Source organism: Centruroides vittatus, unplaced genomic scaffold (genome assembly GCF_030686945.1).
Source record: "Centruroides vittatus isolate TY-2023 unplaced genomic scaffold, ASM3068694v2 scaffold_464, whole genome shotgun sequence".
Taxonomy (NCBI): domain Eukaryota; kingdom Metazoa; phylum Arthropoda; class Arachnida; order Scorpiones; family Buthidae; genus Centruroides; species Centruroides vittatus.
The window spans coordinates 253,972-272,028 of NW_027122710.1; the positions used below are offsets into that span (position 1 = coordinate 253,972).

At 24.3% G+C, this 18,057-nt stretch overlaps 1 protein-coding gene across 1 annotated transcript in view; it reads left to right on the forward strand.

Moving 5' to 3' along the window:
• LOC136989292 (nephrin-like) overlaps positions 1-18,057 on the forward strand; it is a 124,288-nt gene that overhangs the window by 49,906 nt on the left and 56,325 nt on the right. The window contains 5 exon segments of the mRNA XM_067287413.1: positions 4,867-4,977; positions 5,059-5,262; positions 5,613-5,909; positions 6,333-6,623; positions 8,535-8,822. Coding sequence (XP_067143514.1) covers positions 4,867-4,977; positions 5,059-5,262; positions 5,613-5,909; positions 6,333-6,623; positions 8,535-8,822 — 1,191 coding nt within the window.

The following is an 18,057-nucleotide window of genomic DNA, read 5'->3' on the forward strand; positions in this document are numbered from 1 at the left end:
TGATCCGTCATGTGATGACACATTCCATCTTGAATGACATAGAAAGAAGGTAATTACTCTTCTAAAAAGAACTTGAATGAACTGTTTAATGGGGTTTAATCAATGTTTAAAGTTAATAAAACATGCGTAATTTATAATATAAAATTTTAAATAATTTATTTATTTAAAATTTTAATTTAATTATATATATATATATTTATGTTATAAAATTTAATTATAAGAATTAAATAATTTATAAAATAAAAAATATATTTACTGTAATAAAATTAATTTATATATTAATTAAAAATTTTAAATAATTTTATATAAATTTTATTATTAGATAAATTAAATTGAAGAATTTCATATTTTACAAAAAAATTAATTTAATTCTTATTTTGATTTATTACAAAACGTTCACAAGAAATAAGTAAAATTCGGAATGTAATTAAAATAATTTTATTAACAAAAATAAATTTTATTTCTAACAGAATTTTCATATTTTTTGACTTTTTTTTATATGTAAAATGTCTTGTTTATCTGATGATAAAATTTGTCATTTATTACAAAACTTATTTTAAAATTTTAATAAATAATATTGTTGAATATTTAAATGAATAAAATTCTTCTGTTCAAGAAGTTCTCTCCCTCTCCACTTACAATTCATTCGTAAGTAGAGAAATAAATATTTGTCATAATATACAATAGGAAAAATATGAAATGAAAGGTTCAATGAACTAATTAAATAACTCATTAACATTTTTATTATCCTATTATCAAGATTGATTATTCGAAGAGGTTAATTTACAATAATGATCCAAAACTAAAAATTATCATTGTCTATTAATCTGCATTGATTTCGAATTAATTACTAATCTTGTAATCTAATTAGTATCTTTGAAAGAATTATCAGAATTAATTGTATATAATAATTATTTAAAAAAATAATAAAGAATTAAAAATAAATCTTAAAGAAATGTTATGATGGTGATAAAAATCCTTAAGTTGTATGTAGAAGAAATATTGTAGTCTATACATTACCATAAGTGTTGAGCTTAAACTTTAAGTACAATATATTTTTCTACTAATTGGTTATTTCCTTTGGCTTCAAATTATAGATGTGACAGAAATACTGTAAGCCTTTTTCCTTATGGTATTTCTGAAGATTAAGTTGTCAGGTAAAAAGCCTGTGAACTTTATAGATGACAGCTTACTGTGCTTCGATGACTTTCTGGTAGCATTTCTACAACTAAACATTTACCACTTAAAAAATAAAAATACAAAAACATAAAAATAAAAGTAAAAGTTAAAAAATACCAGAAAACTTTCATTGTGGCTTTCTGCTAAATAGCAATTTTCTACTAAAAGAATGGGAGTGGAAACACGATCAAACTCTTGTTTCTACACTTAATTTAATGAAATTAAATTAAAATAGCAACAATATATCATCCATACAATGTTAAGTTGTCGAAATAATGATAATTAAATTGAACAAAACAAATCATTCATGGTAGATTTTGTCGATTAAGAAATGTTATTTTATTCACGAATAATGATTTCTAAAAGAAATTTTCTCCATACTTTCACTAATGTACTACCTATTAAGCGAATTAAAAAGTATAGCTAAGTTAAATATTGCTATCTAAGCGACTTTGACGAACGACCAACAAGAATCCATGATTGGAAAGAAGTCATTACTTGCGCTTCGATTGCTTGAGTTTATCCTGTTGAAGCTATATCGTAGTCATTTTAAACGACTGAAGAAAAACTACAGATCGGACTATTGATAACAACAGAAAACGTTTCTAAAAAGATCAATACTTTTTTCTTAAAAATAGAAAGAATATAATTTTTCTCTTTCCTTATATACTCTTATGGAATTACGCGTAAATTTTAACAAATCGCCTAAGATCTGTACGCGATTTTAAACGCTGACATTAAAATAAAATAATGGAAATGTTGTTAAATTAATTTAGTTTTTTAGAAAATCTAATGCCGAATTGTATACATTAAACATATCTCTTAAGCAATCAGAATTCCAAGAACATCTTCCATAAATGTTAATTTAAAACTGAAGTGCATATACTTAGAATAACAATGATATTCGTGTTTATGTTGCAAACAATTTTTTAACGCCTCTCTATCATTTAGAACATTTATGAACCATTATCTAAAGAAAATCGTGAATTAGAAAACTGTTTTTTCCCCTTAAAGTTGATAGCGATTTGCATTTATAGAATGGTTTCACTGATAAAATTCTCTGATAAAAAATATAAAAACACTCCCGCGTTTTTAATGGATTCTAAACTTTAAAATTTGAATAATTCTATATAAAAAATTAAATATTTATATAATTAAAATTTAATGCAATTATTAAAAAATATAAAAATAAGATTTTTTAAATCAATTTTAATTAAAAAAATATATTTTAAACACACCTTTCAGTTTAAATCTTGTAATAAATTTTTTTGCCTCTACAAGAAGCGAGTCTTTACTCTAGAATGTGTGTATCGATCTACATTCTAGAAGCAGAGTAAAGTTTTCAGACAGCGTGTTACGATTTTTTTAATGTTATTTTTTTACCGCGTATTTGTTACTTATCAATAGAAAGTATCTTTGTCGGAAATTTAATTGTAAGCAGCGTAGTTGGAATCAAATCATTGAGTAAACGTAAGACAATGAAATAATAATTAAATCCCTGAAGATGGAAAATTTCAATATGAGGTAAAGGATAGCTTACAAAATGACATGGACACTGACTGGATAAATTAATTGCCTGACATTAACAACCTGAGGGATCTTCTGGTCTTGACTGCAAAACAAAGATTCAAAGATGATGTACTAAGAATGCCTTTACTTTACAGTAAAATTTTCTCAAATTTATCGATTTTTATAACTTAAAACATCATTTTTAAATAATAAAAACTACATTTTAATAAAATACAATATTTATTTTTTAGTATATTAACATTTCAAGGTTATATTGATAGTGGAAAAAATGTGGTAAGTGTAACATCTGTTCCATCACTTTAATCTCAAATACGAGCTCTTCACGATATAAAAACAACTATTAATGGTAAAATAAAATTAGAAAACACAATTTTTCAGAATTTAATGCGTTTTACGATGCAGTAAAAACCAAAGTTAAAATCATCGTATAAGATAGGAAAGTATACAATGAAATCTTTGATTTGTCTAGGAATCATCATCATCATCTCCTGCCATTTAACAAGATTAACGATTCAAGAATTCTTACAAAAATTCTTGTCAATTTATTTATTAAATTGAGTAACAACGTATTTTTTAATACGTTTTCCCCCCTCTCGCATATGCATCCTTAACCACATCCATCTTTTTATGGCTCTTTTACTCCTCTTATCCATGTTTGACATACTCCATTTTTTATGCTTCTTAGATAGAGTTTTCAGGAAGAATTTTTTGGAATTAAATATTTATAAATTAACATAAATTTAGAGAAATTAAAATATGATTTAGTAGGTGGGATGAATTTTCAAAGAATTGACCTCTAAATCGATGGTACAGTTGATTGCATGGAAAAGCTCTCAAATGCCCTCAAGCAGACATTATTAGCTTTCTAGACACGTATTTCCTGACCAAAGCAAAATAATAGTCATTCAAACTCACTATATCACATGTATTTTGTTAATAATTTATTTAACTTCCTACATAGATAGTTATTAAATATGCAATTTATAAACTTTTAATGATTTTAAGTTGTTATAAATTTATATATTTTATTTTATTTTTTTAAATTTAGTTTTGAAGATGAAAAAGGTTTGAATTTTATTTTATTATAAGCAATTTGAAATTACAAAATTAAAAGTTATCATTCAATTTAAATTAATTTAATTTGTAAAAATGATTTTTATTTGAAATGTGACATTTAAAGATAAATTTTCACATTTAATTATCGATTTTAAATTTAAAATAATTTGTAAAATTTTAGTAATAAATTGTCAAGAAAGATTTAAAATTTATTTTTTTATTTTAAATTTTTTCCTTGAAAATGTTATTATTAATAATATTTTATTAAAACAGACAAAATTTCTAAATATAAAAAATTATATAATTAATTTAACACGTTTATAATTTATATAAAAATAATATATATATATATATACTTTCCAACCTTTATAATATAATATTTGTGTGAAACATAACAAGAATACGATAAATGGCTTTCTAGTAGATCGCGATCTACTGATTGGAAAGCGATATTAAAAATGTGTAATATTTTGCAAACTTTTAAGAATTTATTTATATATTGGGTAATAAAATTATTTATAAAGGGTATAAATCTTATAAAATCAATTTTATAAAAATATTTCTTGTTATATAAGATTTTATTTGAAGTCTTGTTACTGAATAGGAATTCTTGTAATTTATATTCAATAGATTTTTTGATGTATCAATAAAATTCCTGTTCAAAATGTTATTAAAATTTTGATCATTTTACTGGTTACAAATGTCGATAAATCGAACGTTTGGCAGAATTTCAAATGAAATATTTTTAAACAATTTTTTTCCTTTTTTTTTAATAAAGAAATTACAAATAATTTTCATATTCACTTATAAAATTTTGTATTCCAGCTAAGAATAATAATAAAAATTAATTAATATTTATTTTAATATATTCAAAATTAAAGTAATAAAGTAAATTTTTTAAATATAAAATTTATAATTTATAGAAAGGGATATAAATATAAGATCTGTATGTATGTATGTATGTATGTATATATATATATATATATTTTATAATATTGAAAAGTTTATTTTGAAAGTAAATTAAATTATCATTATCTACTTAGAAGCATAATATAATCACCATTGAGAATCATTACAGTTGTAAATTCTGCTGTTTTTTAGTACCACCCAAGAAACCCATCATTACGGATCACAGTGGAGAGATCTTACAAAGTTTGATAGGACCTTACAACGAGGGAGATCGACTTGTTCTCATTTGTGAAGCGGAAGGTGGTAAGTTAATCAATGAAATGTGATTAAGGTTTCTATTAGTCAACAGGACTTGATGATTACATTTCGCATGTTTTGTGGCAGGTAAACCGTTGCCAATGGTAACTTGGTGGAGGGAATCAGTCTTATTAGATGACACTTTTGACGTCAGTCCATTAGGAATTGTTCGCAATGAATTGGAATTAGCGTCGCTTCAACGTCACGACCTTATGGCGGTATACACGTGTCAAGCTTCAAATAATAATTTTTCGGATCCGATTTCAACATCAGTTACCGTCGATATGAACTGTGAGTGTAATTGAAGCTATAGATTTAAGCAAAAATGTCACACATCCGTAGATAGTGTTACAAATTGAATTACAGTTATTTGTATTTTTTGATAAATCTAACTCGAGTACGGTGTCGAAAACATTCTTTAAAATCGATATGACGTTAAAGGTGAATGATCATTCCTTTATAAATTTTATTCTTATTGAACGTTTTATACATTTTTGGTATATTCATTAAAGTACTTAACACTAAGTAGATTCCGTTCTATAATGACAGTTTAGGCGCGGAAGTCATTTAATTTATTTTCACTAATTAAGATGATGTAATTAAAGTATATATGTGAAGTAATTAGGAGTTTGTCTCGCTAGACCGACCTGTGAAAGTGGAGATAGAAGGGGAGAAACGTCCACTGTCTGCTGGAAGATCAGTTGAATTAGTTTGCAGGGTGACAGGTTCTCGACCACCTGCTGCAGTATCGTGGTGGTTGGAGAAACGACAACTAAAGCAAAGCACTGAGAGTGTTTCTATTGACGGATACGTCACCACAAGTACTCTAAGGTTTACACCGACAAGAGAAGACCACGGAACTAATGTGGTGTGCAGAGCACACAACACCTACATTCCAGCCAGTTCAATACAAGACAGTTGGCTCTTAGAAGTGTATTGTAAGTAGCGCATTTACTTTTATGTATCTTGCATTATTATTGAGTTTTCTCATCACTACTTAATTATAATCAACTGTCAGGAATTCAGTAGGAGTGTAAGTGATTACGAATAAGCACGCTATAATTAGACTTCATAACGTACAAAATAATCCATTCAGTTATATCAGAAACCTCCTCAGGCATTGTATTACGCTACTTGAATAATAGTTTTAAACACGAATATTCAAAATATATTTAATTATTAAAATGTAAATTATTTTCCATCTAAAACAATTATCGAGGAGAAGTTAACATTTCATTTCATTTGTAGTTAATTTTGCAAATATAATTATTAAAAATATACGAAATTTAATTATAATAACAATCTTTAATTTTATGAAAAAATTTCTTATATATATAAAAATATAATTTAATTATTTTTAGATCAGCCATACGTTAACCTTCGCTTAGGTAATAAAATTCATCATTCACAAATCTATGAAGGAAGCGACGTTTTCTTTGAATGTAATGTTGTATCCAATCCTCCAGCTAAAGAAATTCAATGGAAATTTAATGATGAAGAACTTAAAGCAAATTCTACAAGAGGAATTATAATAGCAAATAATTCTTTAGTCCTTCAAAAAATAAGAAGAAAGAATAAAGGAAGTTATAAATGTTTAGCTATCAACAGCGAAGGGCAAGGAGAAAGTAATGCTATTTACTTGAGAATACAATGTAAGTTGTATTTCATTACTTTATTCATCTATATATTAAATGATATATCCATAGAGACGTAACAAAAGAATAAAAAATATAATGGAAATCCATTTATTCTCCACAAAGAACACGAGGAAAAAAATAGGGAAAGAAAGGAAAGTATCATCACATGTTTGATATAAAATTTTCATTTAATATATTCTTAACCTAATCAGTTTGGTATCAAAACAAATTACTAGAGGTTTTTCCACACTATCAGGATAATCGGTACGGATGAAACTATTTTATCTTCACTAATGACTTCGCATTATCACAGTGTCATAAAGATCAGTAGTTATTTTTAATAATATATTAGCATAATCTCTCAGCGCTTTATGAAATTGTTTTATTTTCTAATTAATTATTTATAAAATATATTTTTAAAAAAATAATTTAAATTTTATAATAATTCTAAAATATTGCTAAATAAATTTATTCCTTTTACTTTTTTTTTTGGTTAATGTTTGAAGATAAAGTGATTTTAAAAACATCTGTTCAGGTTACCACAAGGAAGTAAATTGTTTCGATTTGTCGATAGAAATAATGGAGTTATTTTTATTTATTTATTGCTATTTTATATATAAAAATTAATTTCACGCGTAAACAAATATCACTTTTGTATAGATTTTTAAAATATTGATTAAAATCTATATGAAAATATATATGATCTATAGAAAAAAAAATCACAAATATTTACATTTATTATTTTATGGATTTTATAAATTAAAATGTTAAAATAAATTAAATTAAAAAATAAATTAAAATTTTCCCCAAAAAATGCTTCCTTAAAAATCTAAATGTTAATTTAGAAACTTTTTAAAGTAAATATTTATTTATTACTATTAAAATGCTATCACGATTTTTACAATTATAAATTGACAATAGGTTGATTTGTTTAGCTATATTTAATAATTATGTAAAGCAATATTTCAAGTTTGAATATCGTGCTTACAATTTAAAATATTCATATTTTCAAACACGTAAACTAATATATTAACGAATTTCAATAATAATATTATCCAACTGTATTATTTATTTCAATCAGTAGTTCGAGATCTACTAATTGAGAAATCAATTTAAGTTATAATTTATAATGAATATATTACGATTCATGCATATCAGCTATCTTAAAAGTAGTAGTTTGCAATTCACCAGTTTTAATAATTTAAGTGTCTAATTAAATTTTAAAAACACAGTTCTAATATTTTCAATTATAAAATGACAACAGGTTGGTTTATTTATTTAGTTTTAACGAAAACTTTTAACAAAAGTTTTCTGTCTACAGCATCATTTCGAGTTGTAAATCGCAATCTAAAAATCAAAAATTACAGAAATTCAAACATGTGAAGAAATATCACGACAATGATTTATAACAAGTCTATTTAATCTGTATGCTGATTTCAATCTGTAGTTCGTGATCTACTAACTGGGAATAGATTTAAGCCGTAATTTATGATGAAATTATTACGATAGTGTATCATATAGGGCATAATTCATAACAACACAAACTAGTTCGCGATCTACCAGTTGAGGAAATCATTATATAAATATCTAATCACAATTCCTCTTGTAATTAAATTTTGAAAACACAATTCTTAATATTTTATACACTATTTCAACTAATCACTCCTCTCTTAATCCAAGATGCACTTAACAGTCGCAATACATTATTAAAAAACTTCATTTATAACAAACATAAACGAAAATCTTATTTAAACTTAAATCATAATTAAAAATTAATTGATATAAATATCGAAGAAAACCCTCTTTAGCAATTAGAACATATAAAATTGCCAACATTTGTATTAATTATAAAAATGATTTAATATGTTTAAAGGCATTCAAACGATGAAGATATTAAATAGTGTTCACGTCTTAATATTTTATTAGATGCACCTTTCTGCAAACCGAGTCAGAAAATCATTTATGGAGCAGCCAGACACGAAGCAATTAAAGTTATATGTGAAGTCGAAGCCGATCCATCTGAAGTGACATTTCGTTGGGAGTTCAACAACACCGTCGAGAACTTGGAAGTAGTAAACTTCAGGACTGAAGGGACAATCAGCATTGCTACTTATATCTTGCGAACTCAATATGACTACGGTACTTTACTTTGTTGGGGTACAAACGAAGTTGGAAAACAAAGAGAACCTTGTGTGTATACTGTTGTACCTGCAGGTAAAAATATATAAACATATATAAATATATTTTATCTACTTCAATAAATTTATTATAAAAAATCGCACATCAGTTATGTCTCTAAGGTAAAATTAATAAATTAAATTTACTGTTTACTAGTAAAATAGCGTTAAAAAATTCATAACTCATCTCGAAAAATGAAGAAATTTAAATTTTTACGATTAAATAAATTGTATGTAGTGTATTTTTAATTAAATGCTTAATTATTTTTTATTTTATTTGTTACTTAATTAAATAGATAGCAGAATTTATTATTTATCATCATTAATACTAAAGAACACATTAAGAAGAAGCGCTTTACCATCAACTATACTCATCATCAATTCTTAATTTTTCGATTTTTTGATATAAAATTATAGGAATAAAATTATTATTACTCATAAATTAATAAATTAAATTAAATATAAAATGAATTTAATTTAATTTTTTTCTATAAATAATATTGAGTGAGAAACTTTATTCCTTCCTTAAATTCATACTTATTATATAAGGGGATGAATTTAAGTTTCTTAATTAATATTATTCATAAAATTAAAATTAAACCAATTTATTTTTAAATCATAGTTTAATTTATAGATATTAATAACAATACATTTCTATTAAAAAAATATTGTAAAAATAATGATTAAATAACTTTACTCTTTCTTAAAATCTATCTCTGTTATATTTGTAATATTAAATAATATTATTTTAATAATTCTAAGTTGAAAAATAAAATATGTTATACATTTTTTGACTTTTGAAATTCTATCAGGTATGTTGAATAAAAGGCTAGAAAGTTTATAATAAATATTCTTATTTCCTTTTCAATTTTGTAATATTCTATGCCATATGTCAATGCCTTTTTTGCTTTTGACAACGTTGTTCGCACAATATCAATTGAATGAGAAGAATCTTTCATTACTTGTCAAAAATGACTTTTCGAAAAATAAATCAAGTATGACTTCTCCCCCAAAAAAATATCATTTAAGTTTGAACTCATTCGTCAAACTTTCACTCATTCTCTTTACTAACTCAAGTCAATAGGTTTAAACTACGAAATAAAATCAAGAAAATTTATTAATTTTTATCGATTATAAAATAAATTTACATTATTTTATAAAACTTTACTTCTTTTCTTTTTTAAATTTATCAATAAAATATTAATATTTTTAAATTTAAACTACACAAAGCCCTACACTAAAGCTCACCCACAACAAACAGAACAAAATAAAACAGAATAAAATAATTTTAATTAAAAAAAAAACATATATAAATATACGGTATATACATTAATGTCTATATAAATATTTTTAAATATATTATTCTGTATTTTATTTATATATTTATTTTATTTAACTGGAAGGTGTAGAGGATGAATAAAGTGGCATAAATGGTACGTGAACTGTATACAGATCTAAAGTAAGAAGTTAAATCCATAATAAATATATTGCATATGTAAAGATGGTTTGCCACAGATGTTATAAGGCAATTTTAAAAGGTCCGTAAGCCAGCACGTGCCTTCATCTGTCACATTGTGTACTTATAACAGCGCTATGCTTAAATCTATGCATTGTAGTTTGTAGCTTGATCTATAGTCTGCTGATCTTATATACGCACTACACATTTACACATAGGATCAATAAAATATTTTCATTTATGTAAATAAGTTTTACATGTACCAAATTCCTTCTTATTCGATTTAGCCTTAACCATTGTCTTCTAAACACTCTCAAAACTAGGCATTCGCTATTTGTTAGTATGTCGCCACGCTCCCATTCTTCTAAATTTAATTGTAATTGTTAATAAGTAAACAAATTATTTAAAAAAATATATATATAAAATATTGATAACAATTTTAAATATGTTTTCAAATAATTAATTTTAATATTTTCCTAAATTGAATTAAAATATATATTTATAATTATAAATTAAAATAATAGTAAAAATAAAATAAAATATAAATTTAAGTTTTCCTGAATTTATATTTTATTTTTAAAGAATATTTTATATGAAATATTTAATGTTTTTTTTAATGAATTTATATTTAATTTTTCTATTTCGCCTTTTTTTTAATTATAAATTATGAATTATTTTTGTTGTTTTCTCGAAAAATTCTATAAATTTTATGTGAGGATTCCAATTTCATAATTAATTACGATATATTTACCAATTCTTTTGAGAGTTGCTATAAAATTATTAATTTTATAAATATTAATTGATTTTAAAGATATTAAAAGACGAAAAATATTTATAAATTTTAATAAAAAGTTTTAAAATTATAAAAAATTATAATTATTTAATCATTTTTATTTAAAAAATAATAATTATATACGATAATAAAATTTAATTTATTAATAATCTTAAAAAATCAAATTTTATGTTATTCATTTTAATTATTTTTACTTTAAATTCAATTTTTATTATAGAAACATAATTTAAAAAATAAAATTAATTTAAGTATAATTTATAATTTAAATTTATTTATTTATTACTTAATTAAATACATTGTAAATATATTTATAAGTTAAAGTAAATATGATTTAAATTCATTTGAAAAGTAAACAATTTATAGAAAATATGAAACATTTTTCAAGAAAATATAAAAATAAATAACAAAATTGAATAAAAGAATTACAATAAATTTATTTTTATTGCCTTTAAAATAAAAAAAAGTAATAATAAAATAAAAATTTAGGGGTCTGTTTGTTTGTTTGCTCGCTCCTTAGAAACTGTAATAATCGTTACAGGATAACTTAATAAAAAGTCTATTGGATCATGAGAAATTCATCATTAGTAAATATATTGAGTAAAGATAATCACATAATCAAGATTATCTGATTAATTGCTGTTAGAGATTTGATCACTTCATGATATGGTTGACAATTAGGGAGTTACTCGTTGTTAGAAGTTTATATAATAATAAAAATAATAATAATTAAATAATATATGCTAATAAAGATTTTCTTAAATTTCATAAGAAACATTAAAAATATTTATTTTATAAATTTTATTAAGGTAATTTGCTTAATTGAAACAATTATGGAAAAGATTAAATTGTTCATAATGCACTTTTGTACAATAAAAATCTCATAATTAAAGAAAATTGTTAATTATATTATATAAGTTAATTATGTAAAAACATTATATTACGGGAAATGAAGGAAGGTTTTTATTTAAGTAATTAATTTATTATGATACAAAAACAATGATTTATTACACACAAATCTTAATTTTATTTATTTATTTATAATGAATATTTAAACATTTGTAAATAAACAACAATAAAAATTATATAACCCCCTTATAAATTCTGAGTTTCAGTCTATAAAGAACTATTTATAAGCATATAAATCTATAAATAAATATAAAAATTATAAAATAATACTTTTAAATAAGAATTATTTTGTTTGGTTTTTATGTTTTATTTATGCATTTAAGATAAAATGGGTCTTTTGTATTACTATAATGAGGCACGAAATTTTATAAAATTACAATATAAATACAATAAAATAAATGTTATAAGGATTTAATTAAGTTTTTTACTCATATTATCTAAACAGTTTATGCAGTTATTCATCGAAAATCCCTGTTATATTCGTTTTAATTTTAATAACTTATGTAGAATGTGTAATTTATATAAAAAATTTGTTTTAAATTTTCGTTTTAATTATAATAAAAAAACTAATTAAATTATAATAAAACGTCACGTAAAAGTGACGTTTCATTATAAGTTAATTTGTAGATGTTCTCTCCTTCGAGGGGACAAAATATTTTGTTTTTTATCCTTTCAATTTTTATCTTAACACTTTTGTTGTACTTTAAATTCTACATATTTATATTAAAAAAAGAAACCCCAACAATTTCTTTCTCCTTTCTCCTTTATTTTTTTTCTCTTTCAATTTCAAAATATAAGATACTTTTCACGTTAAGAAAAGGTAGAAATTTAGATAGTTTATAAGATTGAAAACATGTTGCTAACCTACATCATATTCTTCTTGAAAGTTTTTTGATCCGCTAAAACATTGATATTCATAGAATGAATTATTTTCTCGAGCGAAAAATGCAAATAGAAATATGCTTCATCTTCTTGGAATATCGTTTTTCAAGTTAAAGTAGAATGAAGATAAAATTCCAATTATTGAGTAGGACGAAGGGAAAAAAATAGATATTGATTAGGTAATAAAATGGTAAAAAATTTTAAAAGTTTAATTTTAAATATAAAATTTGATCTAAATAATTAATTTAATCAAATATGGAGTGAGATGAATTCAAAACTCCATTTTATCAATGTACAGTACATTATGGACACGTATTTTATCACCACTTATTTAATTCATAGCATGGTTAATTTACATGTGAACTTATATTTTGGGGCCTAAGCTATAGCTTTGGCCCTCTAGCCTGAGATTATATGTTATACACTGTAGATTACATTCCAACAAGTATAAATCCTGCCCTTCAGTAGGGGTGCTTAAGCATGTGATACAATTTATTAGGGTTTCTCATTTCCCGGTCTTTTGCTTGTCCCGGAATCCCGGGATAAAAGTGAACTGTTTCCCGGGATCCCGGGAAATTCCGGGACAAAATTAATTATTTTTAAGATATACAAAATGTCATGAATCAAATTATTTAATTATTTTTCGTTTTTTAAAGTAATTTAATACGTTCTGCATCCTCCAAAATCATACTAATAATGCTGTATAAGATATGTATTAAAAATTACCTTTGAATTACATAGAAATTTTCACAAATAGAAAAAATTTATTAAAGTTTGCTGGAAACTGCATACAGCAACGACAAAAATGCCTTTGAATTGAGTTGAAATTAAAAAAAATGAACTTAGATCAAACTTCTAACTTAGAAGATAATTTTTGATTTTTTAAATAAAATATAATACAAAATATTGTAAATTTTTATAAGATTTTAAAAAGCAAAGATGGTCAATACTCCGATCACTCAATCTGATTCTTATTTTAGTAATGAAAAGTCTTGCTACCGAGAATGCCTTTACCGATTCAATTGATGTGATTGGAATCGTCTTTAATGCATTTAAGAGAAGACAAATATTATGTGTTTTCATCTGTATCCTGAAAGATTTCTAGTTCGTTTTCGAGATTGTAGTACTTCCTTTGTTCTCTAGTATTCTTGATTTGTCTACCTCGGCTGCATTAATAGAAAGATCATAGCCTAATAATTCGGCAGTTCGTTTGTCTTTAATAATCAGATTATGAAGAAAAACTTCATACTTGCAGACTTCGTACTCGTTTGTATCCTTGTCCAATTTGCACAACTTGGCGTTACGCAGTTATTGAAGCTACTAAGCATGGTTAAAAATTAAGACAGCATTATTCCAGACATTACTGGTAAAGAATTTTGAGAGTTCTGCCACAAATAAGCTACGTATTGATTATTGACCATTTGTGACCTGCCATAACGAACAAAAGTTAAAAAAAACTAATAAGTAGGTTTAAAATTAATAAATACAAATGTATTCTGACAGTTTACGAGTTAATGATACATTCTATTTGCAAAATTTCTTCAACCTTAACATAAAATAAGAAAAAAGTGAATTTTTAAAAAATTTGCGGGATTTCCCGGGATAAGAAAAATTTCCCGGGATATTTCCCGGGTTAAAAAATACGACCGGGATCCCGGAATCCCGTTTGAGAAACCCTACAATTTATTATATTCATGCGAATATGCTGTCACATGGTACATATTTACCTGAGCATTATATGGAAAACATGGTATAAACATTGGTTAGGAACGTAATGAATAGCACATAGATATTTCAGCTGATTGAATCTTCCATTATTTATATAAAACTTTGTATTGTTGATCTACTGATTGCCTACTTTACAATAAAAACAATTAAAAACAATGTTTCAATATAATTTTCTGCTGGTTGCATCATTATATTAGATAGAAAACGTAAGAAAAATTATGTCCAAGACATTCCCGGCCACTCTTTATAATGATATCAGTAATAAAAATCTTTAAAAAATCAATAAGTACTTAAGAAATTAGAATTAAAGTTTAAAAATTGAAGAATTCGAAGTTTTATAGCATTTCTAACTTGAAATTTTTATTATTTTAGTTTAAAATTAATATTTAAGTATCATCTTCAAATATTGCCCAGAGGTCTGCATTTTTTTGTTTTTTATTATAAAATTGATAATGCTAAGAGAATATTCTTGGTCAGATACTTCAATAAAATACTGAAAGATTTTGACTTTATTTTCAAATATTTGAATAATTACTACATTAACTTGATTAATAATTTGCATAAATTTATAATTAAACTGTTAAAAATGCGATTTAAACCTGTTAATTGCAATTAAAACACCGTATATATTACGTACTATACCACTATATCAAAGTATATACTATAGATTAAAGCATATTAACATTATTCTATCATCAATATTTTACGATGATTATTCAGAATAACTAATTGAGTGAATAATTAACATGAAATCACCTCGTTGTAGACTTTGTATTCTTTATAACCCGGTTTGGGTGTGTATAAACTTCAATGGTGTCTGAAGTGGGATATAAAGAATATAAAGTCTACAACGAACTGATGTCTTATGCTAATTTACTCCATTCAATATTCCATGACGACTATTCAGGATGAGGTATAGAATGAAGTAGGATGCCGCAAGTAGAGAATTGATTTTGCTCCATTAAAATCATATGTGTATGGCATAAAGTACGAATAAAAACTATGACATATACTTCATTTTTTTGTCAATTTTCTTTCGTCACATGAACAACAGATCATTGATGTTCTATCATTTTTCTCAATAACGTAAATGAAATGATCTGCTGTTGCTATAAATAAGTTCCTTAATCGATCTTATTCCATCTCTCTATTATTATTTCGGAATTTGCTTCAGAAAAAATTAATATCTTCCATTTTTCTCAATTTATAACATAAATTTAGATTATAAGAATATATTTTTAGGCAATTAAGCCATTTTACACAATTAAACAATTTTAATAAATAAATGTGCTTTGTATACTTAAAGTTAAACAATTAAAACTTTAAATTTTCGTGCTTAATAGTGTTTACTGACATAAAGGATAGTAAATTTTCTCAGAAAATAGGACTTAAAAATATATTTCAATAAAATTTTATTAGAAAGTAGGTGAGAAGTTTTACAAATCAACAATTATACACTCCATTTAAATTTGATATAGCAACGATGATAAACTGTTGAATTGTTTACAACAGACAAAGATAAACAATCTACTCTTCATATTTAGTTTATTTATTTCAAATATTCAGTAGCGAAATGTCAGAAACTTTTACGTAATAACATTTAAATATTCTAAAGCACGTTACTGTAATTCTCATCCATAATTTCAGTTGATAGTTTCGTGATAAAATCTTCAAAATTAGAAAATTAGAATTCTATTGATAAAGTATTTAAGTAAATTCAAAAGGAAGATCAGGATGATTCCTAAAGGGATATAAAAAATTTATTACTGTTTAGGATTTATTCTGATTTACCTTATAAGGAAAATCCCTTGGGAATTATACTTTGGACTGATGAAGATTCTCAAACCATAAACTGTTATCTTATGCAAAATTGCCTGTATCATCTTCCTGTAATTACGAAATAATTAAAGTCGTCTTTAGAGGTATGTAAATAGTTTCTGAGTTTATTACCATTTCATATTCTTGTTAAGTTCTTAAAAATTCTCGAATAATGCCAAGAAATATTGCCATTATTTTGCAAGAAAGAGTAAGGTATAATAGAAAAATAAATAAAGTTTTAATAAGAGATAGCAAAATTCTACTTAAATATATTTTTTAATTATCTCATTTCATCAAAAATTGTGCAGTTTCAAGTTTTTTTTATATGTACACTTGAAAAAATTACTGAAATTTTGATGTAAAGTAGCAAAATTCTGGTTAAATGTGTGCTTCTGGTTATTTTATTTCATTGAATATTGTGAAATTTCAAGTTTTTATATTGATTTAATTATGCTAATTTTTTCTTGTGATTTTAAATAGTGGAATTATCAATATTTGCAAACTTTTCTTTGAAAAAATTTCAATATAATTTTCTTTTAACCACCCAAAAAAATTATTGATTTAAGTTGAAAATAATTACATCATTCGTTTATAAAGGTATGTGCTGAGAAATTTAGACTAAAAGTGTTACATTTTTAATTTAAGATTTAAAAAAATACAATGCAAATTTAAAAAAATTTAAATGTATTTATTCATTTTCATTCTTATGAAGAACCTAATTATAATTGATATTTTTGCGTCAGTTTCGGAAATTGAGTCAATGGCTTCTTTGGGATGAAAGAATGTGAATTCGATTTCCAGTGGCACAATGGCATTTACCTTCTGAGAACTAAACAGTCTACTTCACCATTGATTATTCGTTATTTCTAGAGGCTAACACAGTCTAGAGTACAAACAAGTGACCTTTGTGGGTAAAGACACTTTGATCTCAAAGCGTTTAAACTGTCCATTTTGCTAATTGAGTCATCATTTTTCATGTTATTAAAATGTTCTTCTTTTCAAAATTTTTTATCAGTAAATCTGGGATTTCATTTACTGATTTTTGTCATGCTCGAGTGGTCATTTTTGTTTCAACGTATATATTATGATTATTTTAAGTAATTCGCATAAATTAAAAACATTCGATTATTGTGTTGAGCGTTAAATGGGGCTTAATGTTATCATTATTATGGTAGAGCCTTCTCAAAGGACTAGGCTTGGAAAATGTATTTAATATAAGGGAAAAAACAATATATTGTTAGAAGAACTTGTTCTACTCTTGAAAGAAATCCACGATTTCAAAAAAAAGGAAGGAGATGAAGAGAATGAGAAAAAAGATATCTACAGGTTACTGATTTACTCTATCTGCTCAGAAAGTATGAAAAATACGAAACTTATTGAGAAATGTTTACATGATTGTAATTACTTTATGTATTTGCAATTGTTTTACAAAAAGCAACAGCTTCACTACAAGGGTATAAAGTGGAGCAATATAGTAAAAGGCAATACAATTCTTACGTAGGATACTATTTACAAGCTTATGGAAAGTAGAAAATGTATTTAATATAAAGAAAATAATTTATTGTTAAAAATGCTTGTTCTCCTCTTTAAATAAATCTAAGGTTTCAAGAAAGGGGATGAGGGGATGAGAAAGATCTCTGTATGTTACTGATTCATCTGATTTCTGATAGAAAATTTATTGAGAAAAGT